Source organism: Syngnathoides biaculeatus, chromosome 17 (assembly GCF_019802595.1).
Source record: "Syngnathoides biaculeatus isolate LvHL_M chromosome 17, ASM1980259v1, whole genome shotgun sequence".
In the NCBI taxonomy this organism is placed as follows: Eukaryota; Metazoa; Chordata; class Actinopteri; order Syngnathiformes; family Syngnathidae; genus Syngnathoides; species Syngnathoides biaculeatus.
In genome coordinates, this window is record NC_084656.1 from 17,246,340 (window position 1) to 17,263,288 (window position 16,949).

At 43.6% G+C, this 16,949-nt stretch overlaps 2 protein-coding genes and 1 long non-coding RNA gene across 5 annotated transcripts; 1 reads left to right on the forward strand and 2 right to left on the reverse strand.

The window, feature by feature from the left end:
* The first annotated feature begins 637 nt into the window (after positions 1-637).
* Positions 638-8,276, forward strand: fut7 (fucosyltransferase 7 (alpha (1,3) fucosyltransferase)). Its single transcript, XM_061800806.1, has 3 exons — positions 638-1,490; positions 4,520-4,608; positions 5,737-8,276. Exons 2-3 carry the CDS (start codon positions 4,582-4,584, stop codon positions 6,796-6,798), a joined length of 1,089 nt encoding a protein of 362 aa, XP_061656790.1. The 5' UTR covers positions 638-1,490; positions 4,520-4,581; the 3' UTR covers positions 6,799-8,276.
* On the reverse strand, positions 5,984-9,554 carry LOC133490569 (uncharacterized). 3 transcript variants are annotated; one of them, XR_009792242.1, is made up of 5 exons: positions 9,457-9,554; positions 8,604-8,766; positions 6,490-6,615; positions 6,191-6,287; positions 5,984-6,123 (listed from the first exon to the last, which is right to left on the reverse strand). It is a non-coding gene; the product is annotated as an uncharacterized LOC133490569 (long non-coding RNA). The 3 variants fall into 3 exon arrangements; XR_009792243.1 differs by having other exon boundaries at positions 6,490-6,638; XR_009792244.1 differs by lacking the exon at positions 9,457-9,554 and adding an exon at positions 9,217-9,436.
* Positions 9,555-10,603: 1,049 nt separating this feature from the next.
* On the reverse strand, positions 10,604-16,240 carry pou5f3 (POU domain, class 5, transcription factor 3). The gene is made up of 5 exons (XM_061800805.1): positions 15,201-16,240; positions 14,969-15,080; positions 13,866-13,996; positions 13,434-13,598; positions 10,604-11,698 (listed from the first exon to the last, which is right to left on the reverse strand). Exons 1-5 carry the CDS (start codon positions 15,957-15,959, stop codon positions 11,438-11,440), a joined length of 1,428 nt encoding a protein of 475 aa, XP_061656789.1. The 5' UTR covers positions 15,960-16,240; the 3' UTR covers positions 10,604-11,437.
* Between the last annotated feature and the right edge of the window lie 709 nt (positions 16,241-16,949).

Here is a 16,949-nt window from a genome sequence, read left to right on the forward strand (position 1 = left end):
GAAAATGAATGGATGGAAATTTTAATTCCAGTGGCCACACCCCCTTACGCACTGATCCAATCACATATCGCCCATTCGTGGCGGACATGGCAGACGAACGAAAATTGTGCAAATCTAACCAGTCCATAGAACGCAACCTGCCGTAATCCCCTCTGTGCTGGATTAAAAGGATGAAAAAACTTTATTCAGAAACCTGTTCCCCACGTTGACGGTCAACTAACCAGCGGGGGGCGCTATCGGTTGCCATCGCCCCAAATACAACGTTTTGATTCCGTTTTGGTCCGAGGTCATGCGAGAGTTGGTATCTCCCCCCTCACCCACCGTGGCACAAAAGTACATTTTTTTCCCATTTGTAAAGCGTTGGCCTCACAGTTCTGAAGTCCCAGGTTCAATCCCGGCCTCGCCTGTGTGGAGTTTGCATGTTCTCCCTGTCCCTGCGTGGGTTTTCTCCGGGTAGGCACTTCGGTTTCCTCCCACATCCCAAAAACATCCGACATTAATTGGACACTTTAAATTGCTCCTAGGTGTGATTGTGAGTGGGTCTATTCGCCTCCATGTGCCCTGCGATTGGCTGGCAACCAGTTCATGGTGCACCCCGCCTCCTGCCCGATGACAGCTGGGATAGGCTCCAGCACTCCTGTGACCCTTGTGAGGATAAGTGGCTCAAGAAATGGATGGATTATTCTCCCGATCATCCTGTCAATTATTCAAATTAGCACAAATAATTCACTTCACATAATGCCACATCAGTTAATCATGTGCTGTTACCATGGTAATGGCAGACCTGCCATTTTCTATGTTGAAGCGGCTTCTAATAGAGATTTCAGTGGGGTTTTTTTTTGTTTCATTTTGCTTTTTTGTCTCGACCCTTGTGAGGATAAGCGGCTAAGAAACACAACTGGCTGGCATCTAGTGTGGGGCGTCCCCCGCCTCTAGTCTACATGTTGCATTTTCTGAATATTTGTCCACAGGTGTGAGCGTGTTAGTCTTTGTTTATATGGGTCTAATCCAAAGCGTGCACAGGCCTCTCGTCCAAAAGTGCCATTTCCCCATTTCGAGTGAAATAATCCACTAACGGTTTTGCAAGACATCTCGTTATTTTCCTCCTCACTTCCTCCGTGGTCATCACCAGCCTCTCAGTGTTCAGCACGCGCGCGACAGACACTGGGCGGAATCAGCCGACTATTGGCTGGGACCCCTGACTTTTGAAGCCGAAGGATGCCACTCGAGGTGATGTGACGCGCTTGAGGTTTCGACGGGGGGTGGGGGGGGGGCGCGTTACGCCCCTTCCTTAAAACGGGCCGCACCTTTTCGAAGCGAGCAAAGATGCCCACGGTAGGGACGGCGGGACGCCGACCGCTTCTCGGCTCGTCGTGAGGTCAGGGTTAGGGAGGAAGCCGCGAACGCGTGCATCTCTACGATTGCTCAACAGAACGAGCGGAGACTTGAATGGAGGCTGTTGTGACCTTGGCGACTTCCGAACAGCAACGGCAAGTGAAACAAGCGTGCCACTGCCAACGAACATAAATCTCTCACCACATCCTGTTAAGAATTTCTAGAGAGGCCTCAAAACATATGGCGACTCTGGTCGTGACGGACTTTTAATCATAATAATTGGCAAAATTGGGTCATGTTCGATATGTGAATGGATGCATTGGAAAACATTTCTTAATGAGTGCTTGAAGGTATGCGGAGCATATATTGTAATGCTGTATGATCATTTGCTCCATCGAATAAGATATATTCTAACCAAAAACTATATTTACAAATACTTAATTCTGACTCTTGATTGTCACAGGGGGATTATTATTATTATTGTTGTTGTTTTGGGGCTTTGTACAGGATGCATTACATCATTTTGAGAACTATTTCATCAAATCATGTTTTTCCCTGCCATACGGTTTGTGTCACCACTCAGAATATGAACTAAATCTTTAAGGCAGTTCGTAGAAATATTAAAAATATAAATTCGTATACACACTGCATGTTTGGAACAAAACAAGCAGCATAAATAGTAGCAGTGTTGATAAAATTATCCTTGTTTTTTCTTGAGATCCCAACTTTTATTTCTCTTGAATTGTTATAAGTTTATCATGAGTGATTTTTTTTAAGTCAAAAGCTTGGTATGTGGTAAGTAAGTAGGGGAAAATATCACGATGTACAATTCAGTTGTATTTTCACTTCAGCACATTTGCATTTAATGCAGCCTTGTCAAACATAAGGCCCGGGGGCCATATTTGGCCCGGCACATCATTTTATGGGGCCCACAAAAGCAAATCATTTGTGTCAGCTTCCATGACTCTTGCTAAAATATTGTTCACATCATTTCTTCTAATATTATGATTTTATTCTAGTAAAGTGATGACTCATACATTGGAGCATCCTTGTACCATTATGAATATTAGTATAAAATTGACATTTCTTGTAATATTCTGGCTTGCAACATGATGATTTGGTTGCTGTTGTTTGTAAAATGAAATTCTCTTTTCAACAAATTCACTGCCAGCCGCAAAAAAAGTTAGCGAAAATAACTACACTGGTAAAATTATGATTTTTACATTTTTCGTGTAACATTATCAGAAAATATATTTTATTGTATTATTACGACTTCATTCTCATCAAACAGGACTTGCACTTAAAACGTAAAATTTTCATTCCTATAATAAAGTGTCATCAATGTAACATTTCTATTAAAATTGAAATTGCGATATCGTTTTACGGTTTGATTCTTGATATTTTTTTTAGCATTATCTTCCTCATTGAAGAATTGCAGTTTATAAAAATAATGAAAAATTAAAAAAAAAAAAACGGAATGTCCCAAATTAGATAAAACAACAGACCAAACCAAGGCATTTTTCAAGCTATAGATGTGTAAAAGGATGATGGTGCAAAAATGATTCAATGATGTGTACAGACAAATAGCGGTATTCATTATTTGTTTCTGGCGTGTAAGATATAACCAAAAATATCTCCAGAAAACACCAACATCTCTTTGGCGTTACGAGATTAGAGCCAACTGAACGGCTGACATCCTCTCAAAATTCTGTCATACAAAACAACAACAGCAAAAAAAAAAAAAAAAAAAAAAAAAAAAGTGTCAGATGGGACTTTTTTTTCTTTTCTTTTTTGGGGATTGTTGGCATTTTTTTCGTCTGTCTCCCCCTCGTTCCTCTTTCTTTCTGCTGTTCCTTAAAAGTGCCACCTCATGGTTTTGAATATGAAGTCTGTTGCAGAATTACACTTTTTTTTGTGATAATCTTTTGTGATTTTTTTTTTTTTTTTGCTGAGGGCATCCAATGAATTGTTAAAAAGAAAATAACACCTAATAAGCAAAGGGGTCATCGTGCTCTCTAACCTCTCCATCATATAAACTTTTCCAGTTCATGTATGCATAGTAAAATTCGCGGCACGGTGGAGCAGCTGAAGAGCGTTGGCCTCACAGTTCTGAGGACCGGGGTTCAAATCCCACCCCCGCCTGTGTGGAGTTTGCATGTTCTCCCCGTGCCTGTGTGGGTTTTCTCCGGGCACTCCGGTTTCCTCCTACATCCCAAAAACATGCAACATTAATTGGACACTCGAAATTGCCCACAGGTGTGATTGTGATTTGCTAACAGATAAATGCATATCTCAACATCATAATTTATGATGTATGACAATTTGAAATGTTGGGATATATTTTCACAAGAATCACGGATTTTGACACCGATGATTTGCCTTCGCGGGCCACCTGAAATCACGTGGCGTGCCAGATCTGGCCCCCTGGCCTTGCGTTTGACACCCGTGCTCTAAATTGCCCCTTGGTGTGATTGTGAGTGCGGCTGTTTGTCCTGATGTGCCCTGCGATTGGCTGGGAACCAGTTCAGGGTGTACCCTGCCTCCTGCCCGTTGACAGCTGGGATAGGCTCCAGCACTCTCCGCGACCCTCGTGAGGATGAGCGGCTCAGAAAATGGATGGATGGATGGATGGATGGATAATTTGAAAATCCCAGCTCAAGGTGAGCCACACCTGTAATACAACTATGGGGGATAACAAGCTTGTGTCAAGGCTTCCTTTCCCAAATGTTTTGGGAGACAACCTGACAGAAGTTGCACAAAAAAAAAATCTGGGAAAAAATACCTCTACCATTTCCATCCATCCATCCATCCATTTTCTGAGTGCCTCATCCTCACAAGGGTCACGGGAGTCCTAGAGCCTATTCTGGCTGTCATCAGGCAGGTGGCGGTTTACACCCTGAACCGGTTACCAGCCAATCGCAGGGCACATCGTGACAAACAGCCTCACTCACAATCACACCTAGGGGCAATTTAGAATGTCCAATTAAAGTTGCATGTTTTGGGGATGTGTGAGGAAACTGGACTTCCCAGAGAAAACCCACACAGGCACGGGGAGAACATGCAAACTCCACTAAAGTGGGTTCGGGATTGAACCCAGGACCTCAGAACTGTGAGGCCAACCCTTTCCAGCTGATCCACCGTGATGCTGGATATTAACCCCGCCTATGTTCATGTGTTTCTTCAGGATCTCTGTGTAGTCAAACCCCGATGGTGATGTTTGGCATCACGTTCGTCTGATTTTAGAGGATGGGAGCTAAGTGGGTCAAATTCTTGGTGAGTCCTCATCGTAATTCACAATCATTCGTGTACTACTGAAAACCTTGTATGACCTGTACATATTATAAGTTGCTTAGCCATGAGAATGAGCGATGGATTTATGAATAAGTCAACAAATGTCGAATATAAAGTCAGGTATTCGCTTCTACCATCGCAAAGGCCTCCAAACAATCACAAGATTTTATAATATGTTCACTGTCATTATTTTGCTTACAAACTCACTAAAGAGAACTGTCTTCGACCACATTAAAACAATAATCTTTTCAGATGAGTAGAATGTGCAGTATAATACACAGGTGTCAAACTCAAGGCCCGGGAGCCAGATTCGTCCCTACACATGATCTTATGTGGCCCGCGAAGGCAAATCATGCGTGTCAACTTCGCCAACTTTTGTCAAAATCTGTTCCAAAATTTGAAATTGTCATATCATAAATTTAACTTAGATTTAGCAAGCATTTTTGTATTACCAAATATCAACAATATTTGAAAAACCCGTTACCCTTGATTTCTGATTCCAAAACCAACACGTCAATTTTTATGTGTAAATATGAGGCAAATACAGATTTATATGGTTTCACAGTCATAACAGTCCTCTGAGGGGAAGCATAACTACAATGTGGCCCACTACAAAAATGAGTTTGACACCCCTGAGTATAATGCATCTGAAATGTTACAATGATGGCATGCGGAGTCCTGCAGGGAACAATTCTTTGACCCCTTCTTTTTTTCATTTTTAATATGCCTACTGTTGTTCAAATACTGAGTACAAACAATAATGTACAGATGTCCTATCCTATGAAACCAAATACAAATGTTGGAATTCTAACCCCAGGTTCTAAACCTTTTTCTCTGCCACCTCAACTACGATAAGCAATTTGTCAAAGTTGTTCCATTATGACTGAGACATTTAAGAGACAATTAAGTCCTGAATTAAGATTTTCATTCAGAATTTCTCTGCTCATCAAAGTTTCAATCACATTAGTTATAAAAACTTTTTTTGACATAATTGTGTTCACTAATACATGTAATACACACCTTGGGTGTGATAACACTGTATGTCGTTTGTGAAAAGAATTATCACTTTAGAATCAATTTAAAAAACAAACGCTTTCTTCTTTCTTCCAGGAGTGTAACCGTAGCAAAAAAAGTACACTTACCACAATGAGGAAGTACCTTCTAGTCAGCTTTCTCTGTGTCTTACCGCTGGGACTTCTTAATTTCTGGCTCATAGGATTCAGCTTTGACTCCAACCATCGCGTACATGTGACGATTCTGATGTGGCACCGACCCTTCAGCGTTACCGGTAACCTGAGCGAGGTGTGCGGGGACCGCCACCGCACCCTGTTCTGCACAATCGTGGAGCAGAGGTCCTTGTTTCCCACCGCGGACGTGGTGGTGTTCCACAACTACGAATTGGTCACAGGACGGGAGAAACTTCCTCTGAATCTTCCCAGGCCATCAGGCCAAAGGTGGGCTTGGATGTCTATGGAGTCCCCTCGTCACAACGGAGACCTGAGGAGATTTGCAGGTGTCTTCAACTTGACCATGAACTACAGGAGAGACGCAGATATCACCATACCTTACGGAGAGCGGCTGGCGAAAGAGGCTGAGGAAGAAGATCCCGTGCGGGACATCGCACACAATAAAAGCTTTCTGGTGTGTTGGGTGGTCAGCAACTACAGGAGTTCGTACAGAAGAAGCAAAGTGTACAAACAACTTAGCGCCATAGTTCCTGTGAAGGTCTACGGGCGCTGGACAAGAACTCCCCTCAGCGCAGAAGAACTCTTGCCCACAATCTCTCGCTGCTACTTCTACTTGGCCTTTGAGAACTCTGAGGCCAAAGAATACATCACGGAGAAGCTTTGGAAGAACGCTTACCAGTCGGGGGCAGTTCCCGTCGTCCTGGGCGCACCGGTGCAGGATTACGAGGCCTTGGCTCCCCCTCATTCTTTCATCCACGTCGACCAATTTCCGTCGGTAAAAGAACTGGCCGAGTACCTGATGCTGGTGGCGGGAGACCAGAAGCGCTACAGTGAGTATTTTCGTTGGAAGCAAAAGTGGAAAGTGAAGGTTAGCAATAACTGGAAGGAGAGACTGTGTAAACTCTGCTCCCACTACGAACATTTGCCTCTCAACAAGGTTTACACTGATCTGGAAGCATGGAATCATGCTACTGGCGTGATGTAAGCCTCATTCATCCATAAATCCCACAAAATTGAGCTGTCATTTATCTGCGTGTCAGTTCTACACAGAGTCCCACAAAAGGAGGATATTCACGCAAACGTGCACTTTTGCCTTATTTCCCATCACCTTTTCCACTGTAGTACTTGTTACTGTAGTAACTGTAGTTACTTGTAATTGTTTTGCACATAAAACTGTTCAACAATGCAAAGGCATTACAAAAAATGCATACTGTATATGTGTACATACAAAACCAATTCCGAAGAAGTTGGAACGTTGTGTTTGCAAATCATGTTCATCGTATATTTAACCGAGTAATGTCGGTAAATACAGTTCGGCGCTACATCTGCAAGTGCAGCTTGAAATTATGCAAAGAAAAAGCCATTTATCAGTAACACCCAGAAACGCTAAGGGCTTCTCTGGGCCCGAGCTCCTCTAAGGTGGACTGATGCAAAGTGGAACAGCGTTCTGCGGTCAGTCGAGTCCACATTTCACATTATCTTTGGAACTTGTGGAACATCGTGTCCTCCGGGCCAAACAGGAAAAGAGCCATCCAGACTGTTATGGACGTAAAGTTCAAAAGAGCGCATCTGTGATGGTATGGGGCTGTGTTAGCGCCGATGGCATGGGTAACTTACACATCTGGGAAGGCACCGTTAATGCTGAACGGTATGTACAGGCTTTGGAGAAACATATGCTGCCATCCAAGCAATGTCTTTTTCTTGGATGCCCCTGCTTATTTCAGCAAGACAACCCCAAACCATTAGAGGGACAGCCAAAGTTGGGTGTTTTTGAGGGAGGACATGAAGACTGTGGGCGTTAGAAAGGAAGATGCACGAGATGGGCTGAGATGGAAAAAGATGAACCCTGAAAGGAAAAGAAGAAAGAACCCCAAACCACATTCTGCACGTGGTACAACAGTGTGGCTTCATAGAAAAAGACTGTGGATACTAGACTCGCCTGCCTCACAATCCAGACCTGTTTCCCATTGAAAATGTGTGGCACATTATGAAGCATAAAATACGACAAGGGAGACCCCAGATTGTTGAACAGTTGAAGCTGCACATGAAGCAAGAATGGGAACTAATTCCACCTACAAAGCTTCAGCAATTAGTGTCCTCAGTTAGCAAAGTTTATTGAATGTTTCTAAAAGAAAAGGTGATGTAACTGGTAAACATCACCCTTTTTTGGAACATGTTACAGCAATAAGATTCTAATTTAATGATTATTTGGCGAAAATAAAGTTTATCAGTTTGTAGTGTATTCAATTAAATATAGGTTGAACATGATTTGCTAATCATCGTGTTCCGTTTTTAATTTATGTTTAACACAACATCCCAACTTCATTGGACTTGGGTTTGTATTTTTGTACTAACTTTGCTTCAACGCCTGAAAAAGGATTCACACAATGGCCATATTTTGAATTAAAGCGATTTCTTACTCTGTTACGTGGACAGGTATTTTTTTTGGTTTGAAATGTTACAAAATAAAGTAATAAAACCTTTTTGAAATGGGACACATACATTCAAGCCAAACTGAACATTTTCAGTCAGCACAGGCCCGAATAGTGGATCTCTCTCAAAGATTATTCAGTGATTATCTCTGGTGACTTCCTTTATTGTTGATCTCAACAATCATAAATGTTTAACCTGCTGAATTGTTTCAAATCACAAAGCCTTTACTGTGTGTGGTCGACACAGAGTTCGGTCGCAAAATGGATCCCATGATTGTGACAGGAAACAGAACGACTGTGCAACTAATATCACAAGGGATTCGGTCAATCCAAGCAGAATTTACAATATTTTTCATACCTCACTGTAGTTTCTGGATTTGATGAAAAATTTGCCCAGCTTCTTCTTCTACTACTACTTTTTTTTCCATGTTTCTCATCAGTCATGATGGCCCGGGGCACCACGCAGGTCAGTCTTAGTATTACGGCAGACATCAGATGTTTGGGGACGGTTTTCACGATTGCTGGTGGGGGGGTAATCATTTGTGGAGTGATATTAGTCACCATGAGTATTATACTCACTCTTGGAGCAATAAGAACATGGAGATCCCAGTGACATGATTTACAAATTTTTCGAGATTCAGGCCATGGCTCAGTCGATGTTTTGATATATGAGCAAAACTTTGAGATACGAGTGATAGGGTAGCAGTAAACTCAAATCACTTGAAAACAAGTAGCAGTTTTCCATATGGTTTTAAAACAAAACAAAACAAAAACATAAACATTGACTTGTTACCATACATTTTTGATCATTAGCAAATCTTATGAACGTGTGATTTTGGGTGCATAAAATCGAGAAACATTTTCATCTTTGTAAGAACCAGAGAAAATCTCGAGTGAATTTGAAATAATTATTTAAAAACGAGGTGGTAAAGAGACTTGCCAATGCTAACGTCATTTGCAATATGTATTACCTTGTGCGAAACAATGAGAAACCCCAATTTTGGTGGGCCTCCGCCAAATTATGTAGCATATTTCCGGGTAATTTTCTGGATTTAGGTAACATAAACCTAAAGTTTGATATCGACAATTTTAATTTTAATGTATTTTGAAAATTTGAGTAGCATAGCTAAAACTGCAGACTGTTGGTCGTGTTGACCAAATATTGGCCATTTTGATGTAGTTTCATATAGTTCTAAATCATAATTACTTACATGTAAAGGAAACAGCTAGGTTAGCTGATACTTATTCTTTCTCCTCTTTCGTATTTTTAGTCAGTCTGGACGCAGTGTGGCACTCTACTGCCACTTGCTGGTCTGTGTGTGTACTACATCAGATAATGGGACATGTACAAATAAGAACTCTTATTTTAAAACTACCATCAAATGCTCACAATATTTGGTAAACACCTGTCGGAATATTGGGTCGTATGGTTTCATAAATTTAACGCTGCTGTCAAAACAACCCGATAGGAAAAATGTTTCTCCCAGCTATTTTAAATTTGGGTCATAAATTCACAGAAAATTGGGGTTTCCTCAAAGTCATCTGAAAGATTCGTATCTACATTTCTTGTAAAAGTCACGAGTTCGTGGCCATGTTATGAGTCATTTTGACGGTATGATGTGCGAGCATCATATAGTTTTGGTCCATCCATTTAGCATCACTGAGATGCAGCAGTTTTGCAGGCAACTGATAAAAGCTTTTGCATTTTCGCAACATTCGCAAAATTTGACGAAACATGATAAGAAATTTGCAGGACGTTACCAGATATACTCGGGTCGTGACCACGTTATTCTGTTCAAGTTGATAAGAAATAATTGACTTGTTCCCAATCTTTACATTTTTTTTTTAAAGCATTTTCAAGAAATCTTCCGGTGCCATGGAAAAGGCATTTTTACTACTTCTACTTTCATTCATCCGGGTTGTTGTATTATCAGGGAATTGAATTCAAGTTTCTGATATTATGCAGCATCTACAGTACACGCAATATACATAAATATGGAAATATTTAGACATACTGCACATAAGGTAAAAAAAATAAATTGGCAATGGATGAAAAGCTCTCAACCACTATTGTTACTCATAAAATTGACAAAAGTCACACCCACACTTGCACACAAATTGAAAATAGTAGAAACATTTACTTGGTGGGAAAACAATCCATAACATTTAAAAATCACCAAAAAAGAGAAAAAAAATCTGCTATTTGACTAGGTATGTAGATGTTGAGTCAAAAAGGCCAACCTTTTAAATAAATTAGAATCCATTTACACTGCCAGATTGTTTCGTGACAAGGTTGACTTTTATAACTGTCTATTAAAGTAATATTTTTTTAAAAGGGTAAACAAGTTACATTCCTCAAAAAGATGTACGCAGTTTTATTTGCTAATAAGATGCCAGCAGTGTAAAAGGTACACCGTAGATATGCCAAAATATGTCAAACCTTGACTTTTCGAAAATAGTCAAGGAAAGGATCGACCTGAGATCAAATGTTGAAATTGTGCAAGAAAAGCAGAGAAAATTAGCAGCAACGACCATTTTGTTTTCAAAATATTGCATCCAATCTCTCAAAAAAAAAAAAAACAAAAAAAAAAGATGATTAAGACTTTCTAAAAAGGCACTTTTTACAGAAGTAAAATATTGCTTTCATTTTGACATACGAAGATTTCAGTTTTACATGAAAACACTGGAATCCATAAAGTAGACTGCATCTTGAACCACACCTCCCCTCATTAACTGTCAAATGACCCCCCCCCCCCCGATAATTAGTCATCTGCATGACACCCCCCCCCCAAAAAAAAACTACACACTGCACTTTTTACAGAAGTAAAACATTGTTTTCCTTCTGACATACTAAGATTTCAGGTTTTTGTTTTGACATCAAAACACTTGAATCCATAAAGTAGAAGAGATCTCGAACCACAGCTCCCCTTGTTATCTCTCCAATTACCCCCCCCCCACTCCCCCAAAAAGACTCAGGAACAATTTATCACCTCCATGACCAAAAAAAAAAAAAAAAACAAACTACTGGCCAGTTGAATAATTTGCACGCATTAGCAAAACACTTCAAGTAGTTGGTGTGGAGCGATCAGTCCAACGCAACTGCAGCGATGGGTTTTGAACTTTGAACAGTCACCCCCTCCCCCGAGGAAAGGTTCGGACAGAGCGGCGGTTTGCCGGCGCTGCCGCAGCCTCTTATCCGGTCAGGTGGCCGACCAGCGCCGGGTGCAGCGCTTGCTTCAGGACCTCCGGCCGGTGAAGAGGCGGCATGTAAAGCGTCGGCGGGGCTCCGGGAAAGCCGGACGGGGGAGGGTAGCCCTGGCCGGGGAGGTGGGGGGCGGCCGCGGCGAGAGGCGACGGGCTCTGCTCGTAGTACTGGCCGTCGCACTCTTCGTCCAGCGGCAGGGCCAGGCGCTTGCCCTTCTGTCGACGGTTACAGAACCACACCCGGACCACCTGCACGGGACGAGGTTTGCAATTAGTCAGCAATGGCAAAAAAAGGGGGGATCAAGTCATTTTCTGAGTTCTGGCTATCATCTCACGTGGTCAAGACAAGCAGTCAGTATCATGACGACGTCGGGGAAAGCATCGTTACCGCCAGGGAGGTTCCCCCGATCGTCATCCGGGTCATGCGATCGTCAAAAGGCAAATTTGACTCATCATCTGCTCGAGTGCTCGCTTAGCATAAAGATTGCTCGTCCGCCTCAGTGAACACAAAAGGGCTGAATTTCATCGGTGAACGACGCGTCGTCGCGGCAAAAATAAAGTAGTACTCGCACGTGGTGATAAAATTGCTTTCTAGATTCTCAGTTTGCGTCCCGAGCCTTTGTTTGCGCATTCTTTCGATCAAAATTTGGCAGGAAGTCAACATTTAAACAATGTGGTGTTGCGAGTTCGCCTCTGCTAGTTGCGGCCATTCGCCATATTGATCAGGACAAGATCAACTCACCCAAATCCACTTCATGACAGAAATCAACCAGTTGTCCAAATTCCTTCAACATACTCGGCAAAGCCATAAAAATCTGAATTTATTGATCCGAATTGTACAGCGGGGAACCGGACTAAACAGTTGAGTCGGTCCCCCTCCTGAAATCCTATCAAAATGAGTTGCGCTAACTCGTAAATAAAATAATGATTCATCCCAAATTACAAACCGGTACAGTGGCCAAATATGGTAGCAATTTGCCATCAAGCTTTGAGTGCAATGCTAACAGTCACCGAGATACTAAAAAGGGCTGGATGAAGACCAACACTTGGGACCACAGTCTTCTTTTTTCCCCCGGCTTGTCCCGATTAGGGATCGCCTTTTTCCATCTAGGCCTATCTCGTGCATCCTCCTCTCTAACAGCCAACTGTCCTCACAACATCCATCAACCTTTTCTTTGGTCTTGCTCTCGTTCTTTTGCCTGGCAGCTCCATCCTCAGCAGCCTTCTACCAATATCCTCACTCTCTCGCCTCAGAACACGTCCAAACCATCTAAATCTGCTCTCTCGGACCTCGTCTCCAAAACATCCAACTTTGGCCGTCCTTGACCTCATTTCTAATCCTATCAGCGAGAACCTCAACATCTTCATTTCTGCTACCTCAAGTTCTGCTTCCTGTTGTCTCTTCAGTGCCGCCGTCTCTAATCCGTACATCACCACCGTTTTATAAACTTTGCCCTTCGTTCTCGCGGAGACTCTTCTGTCACATAGAACACCAGACACCTTCTGCCAACTGTTCCACCCCGCTTGGAAACAGTTTCTTCACTTCCTTACCACACTCTCCATTTCTCGGTATTGTTGAGCCCAAGAATTTGAAGTTGTCTACCCTCACTATCTCTTCTCCCTGTAGCCTCACCTCATCAGTCAGCCCATCCATTACTACCGCAAACAGGAAAGTCCTCGGCGCGGAACCCTGATGCATTCCCACCTCTACCTTAAATACTTCTGACACACCGACGTCACACCTCACCGCTGTTCTGCTGCCCTCATACATGTCCTGTACGATTCTAACGTATTTCTCCGCCACACCGGACTTGCGCATGCAGTACCACAGTTCCTCTCTTGGTACTCTGTCATAGGCTTTCTCTAAGTCTACAAAGACAACTGATTGACACGTGGACCGTTCAAGCGGCTTCTTGCGATTAATTTTTTTTTTTTAATTTGTCCCATTCAAATCAACAGTTAAAAGCAAAGAAAAATGACTTACATCTCTCTCCAAGCCCAAATCATCCGAGATGTGAGTGATCTCTTGGGTGTTGGGTTTGGGACACTTGATGAAGTAGGACTCCAGAGCCGAGCGAACGGCCCCCTCCAGGCTGGTCCTCCTCTTCCTCTTCCTGGTGTCCACAAAAACCCGCTCGATCTTGTACATCTGAACGAGCACACGAACAAATTTTGATCACCGCTCTACCTGCGAGGGCCCTCGTGCAAGGTCAAGGTTCGGAACATTTTTTTTTTTTTTTATACAGGTGGTCAACAATGGGAGCGGGGTAGTGTGGGGGGGCCCATTGAGGCTCTCAGCAGGACATTTAGCCACGGTGAACCCCCCACACACACTTTCCCGCCCGTGTGATCCCCCATCGGATGCGCTCGTCTGTTGTGTTGTAAAGTAGACGGCAGATGTCGAGAGAGGACTTACATCCTGGGGATTTTCCGACGTTTCGGCCTCATTCAGCCATCTTTGGAGGAGGGGCTTCAGCTTGCACATGTTCTTGAAGCTCAACTGGAGGGCCTCGAAGCGGCAAATGGTCGTCTGGCTGAACATCTTACCTGAGGGAAAACCAACCCCCCCCCAAAAAAAGAGGAAAAAAAAATCAGAAATTGGGAGCATATTCCAAGGTTGGCAAGGCCCCGATTTGTTACAAGTCTCAAATATTTTTGCGTTTATCCTCCATTTTCCCCTGCCTTGTCGATTTGGGCTTTGTATAACGTACCTTACTAGTCAATACACGACAATAAAAACAACCCCCCCCCCCCATAAAGTTACCACATAAACTAACACTGAGCTTCACTTCGATATGTTCTACTGTCTAGAGCACAGGTGTCAAACTCAAGGCCCGGGGGCCAAATCTGGTCCACCGCATACTTTTAGGTGGCCCGCGAAGGCAAATTATGAGTATCGACTTCCATGATTTAAAAAAAAAAACAACAGCACTGTACTAAAGTTTGAAATTCTTACATCATACGTGATTAAAATCAATATTCTGTGCCCAAGCAACAGCAATAGTTCAAAAACCTCATTCCCCTTGATTTGTTATTACAAAACTAGCTCTTAAATTTCATTTGTGAATGTGATGAGGTGAAAGATTTTCATGGTTTTGCATTCATAACAGCCCTCTGAAGGAAACTAACTATAATGTGGCCCGCGACAAAAATGAGTTCGACACCCCCGCATGGTCTAGAGGCCCTGGGGTACCACGCCGCCTCTCAAAGGTCAGTCTCGGCACTGCGTCGGCTTTCAGGGAGGACGCTCCCGTGACCCTTGTGAGGATAAGCAGCTTGTGTTGATCATCGCATCTGAGTACACAACACTTCAAAATAGGTTAGGATGTTGAGTCAGTCAATTTACCCCAGTTTACTTTCAACAATGGTAGCGTTACTCCAAAAAAATATATATATATTTTTTTTTTTTCGAGAGAAAGGAGAATGAAATCCTTACCTCCAACAAAAAAGTTGACCTGTAGTCTTTTAAAAATCTACGTTTGATTTTAGTTTAGTGTGTACTTACTTGGAAAAACTTACCATAAAGATTACCCAAAGCCAGGCCAACATCAGCTTGAGTGAAACCCAAAGTGATGCGTTTGTGTTTAAGTTCTTTGGCAAACTGCTCCAGTTCCTCGGTGGAAAGGTTTTCCTGCAGCGGTGTTGAAAGAAAAGAGGTTTTTTTTTTTTGTTGTTGTTTTTTTTTTGTAGAGACTCATTTCACTTAATGACTTGGTTTCCAAAGGGGGTCATCGAAGGTGGGAAAGCTTACCTCCTCAGAGTCGCTACAACCGCCGCTGGACGAGCCGCTGCTCCGAGTCGACGAGGCCGGGTTCTGGCCCTGAGGTCCGGGGGCCCCCTGGCCGGGGTTGACGCCGAAGAAGGCGTTCGCAGGCACCCCGTTGCTGGGCGGCGACGGGGACATGGACGGCGACGACGCAGAAGACGTGGACGGATTCTGGTGGCTGCTTCCTCCGCTGCCGGGCGGGGTCAGGTGGCTGATACCGGGCCAGAAGCTCGGGTTCCAGGGGCTGGAGTAGAAGACTCCGTGGGGAGGGATCGCGGCGGGGGGCGGCGGGTACTGCTGGAGCTTCATCTCCCCCGGGTACTCGTCCCCGGTGTCTTTCTCCGTCTTGATGTCGACCATCTTAATTTGCTCCCGGGTCTCGGCAATCGGGGGGCTCAGGTTGGTGGGCTGCGCGGCCGCGGTCACACCGGGTACCTGGCCGGTGTAGTCCGGGGCGGCGAACGGATACCAATGTTTGGGCTGGCCGAACTCCCCGGCCTGGAGCTCCGCGGCGCGGTAGTCACCGGCGCCCAGCGACGGGAACGGGAAGAAGCTCTGCGGGGCGGCCGACGGGAGCCCACCGTAGGCGGCCTGCTTGTAGAGGACCCCCGCTTCTGGCAGGGGGAGCTGGGGGTAGGACGACGCCCCGAGACCGTCTTGGCTCAAATTCTGCGTGCAAGCTCGGCTGAAGTCATACGGGCGGCTTTGGCACTCCGAACCTGGACTGTGGGCTCTTTCGGACATCTTGGCACTAAAACAATTAACTTACCTGAATGGAGACGACAGCTACAAGTTCTGGGTCAAAAGTCCAGTGGCGATTGGGGCCAACATAACCGCCTAAAGAGTTGCTGCGAACTCGTCCATGAAGTCCGGCTCTTGGGGGACCAGTTCCGGCCTGGGCCTGAGAGATCGCGCGTGTGGCTCGGCCGGTTTGAGCTCCACGCGTTTTGCAATTGGTGGACAGTTTTCGGCCTCCGACGCTCATTGGCTGCCGCGCACAATCGCGAACAGCTGAAGGTGAATTTGTCAATGACCTTGGTCGCAGAACCCCCCCCCCCGCCCCCCGTCCACGCCCCCCACCCGCAAAGACGCGCTGAAAAATCGCGTGGGCGTGGTCTCACTTAAACTGCAACTGTAAAAACGCTGAACTTGTTTTGTTTTTGTTTTCTCCATCTACAATGCTAAGTATCCACAAGTATGAGTCGTACACGCGTTGTAATAATTCCACGAGACGTCTTTCATATTCAAATGCGCGCATTTCCGTTGATCAACATTAATAAAATTCCTTTTTTTTGGTCATGTTCCAAAAAATAATATTTTCAGAACATTCATGCGGCAAACTGACGCCATTTCTTCCTCTTTCCCCTGAATATAATTAAATGTAAGATAGTTTAACATGAGCAAACTAATGTACATTTTCGAATAAAATACAAAGACTGATATTATTTTTTCAAGTATTTCACTTTTTTCGTCGCGTTCATATTGTTTCAATTTTAATAATCAACTTTGTGCAAAACACCATCTTTTTATTGCTGTATTTATATTTAATTTTGTTAGTTGTAAGGCTACAACAACTTGGAATTATTCTATATTTATATGTACATTTTTATATCACATTTCCATTTTTATTTACTATTAGTTTTAACTTAAAACGTTATGGATTGCATATCCTTTATATTTCATTCCATTAATTATTCATGCTTTTCAAAGCACTTCAATGTTTTTATATTTCAC

Coding starts and splice junctions, on each gene's coding strand:
- fut7 (XM_061800806.1), top strand. CDS start 4,582: ATGGGAGCTAAGTGGGTCAAATTCTTG. Junction 4,609..5,736: donor CTAAGTGGGTCAAATTCTTG/GTGAGTCCTCAT, acceptor TCTTTCTTCCAG/GAGTGTAACCGTAGCAAAAA.
- pou5f3 (XM_061800805.1), bottom strand. CDS start 15,959: ATGTCCGAAAGAGCCCACAGTCCAGGTTCGGAGTGCCAAAGCCGCCCG. Junction 15,081..15,200: donor GTTGTAGCGACTCTGAGGAG/GTAAGCTTTCCC, acceptor ACACCGCTGCAG/GAAAACCTTTCCACCGAGGA. Junction 11,699..13,433: donor ATTTGGGCTTGGAGAGAGAT/GTAAGTCATTTT, acceptor CGTCCCGTGCAG/GTGGTCCGGGTGTGGTTCTG.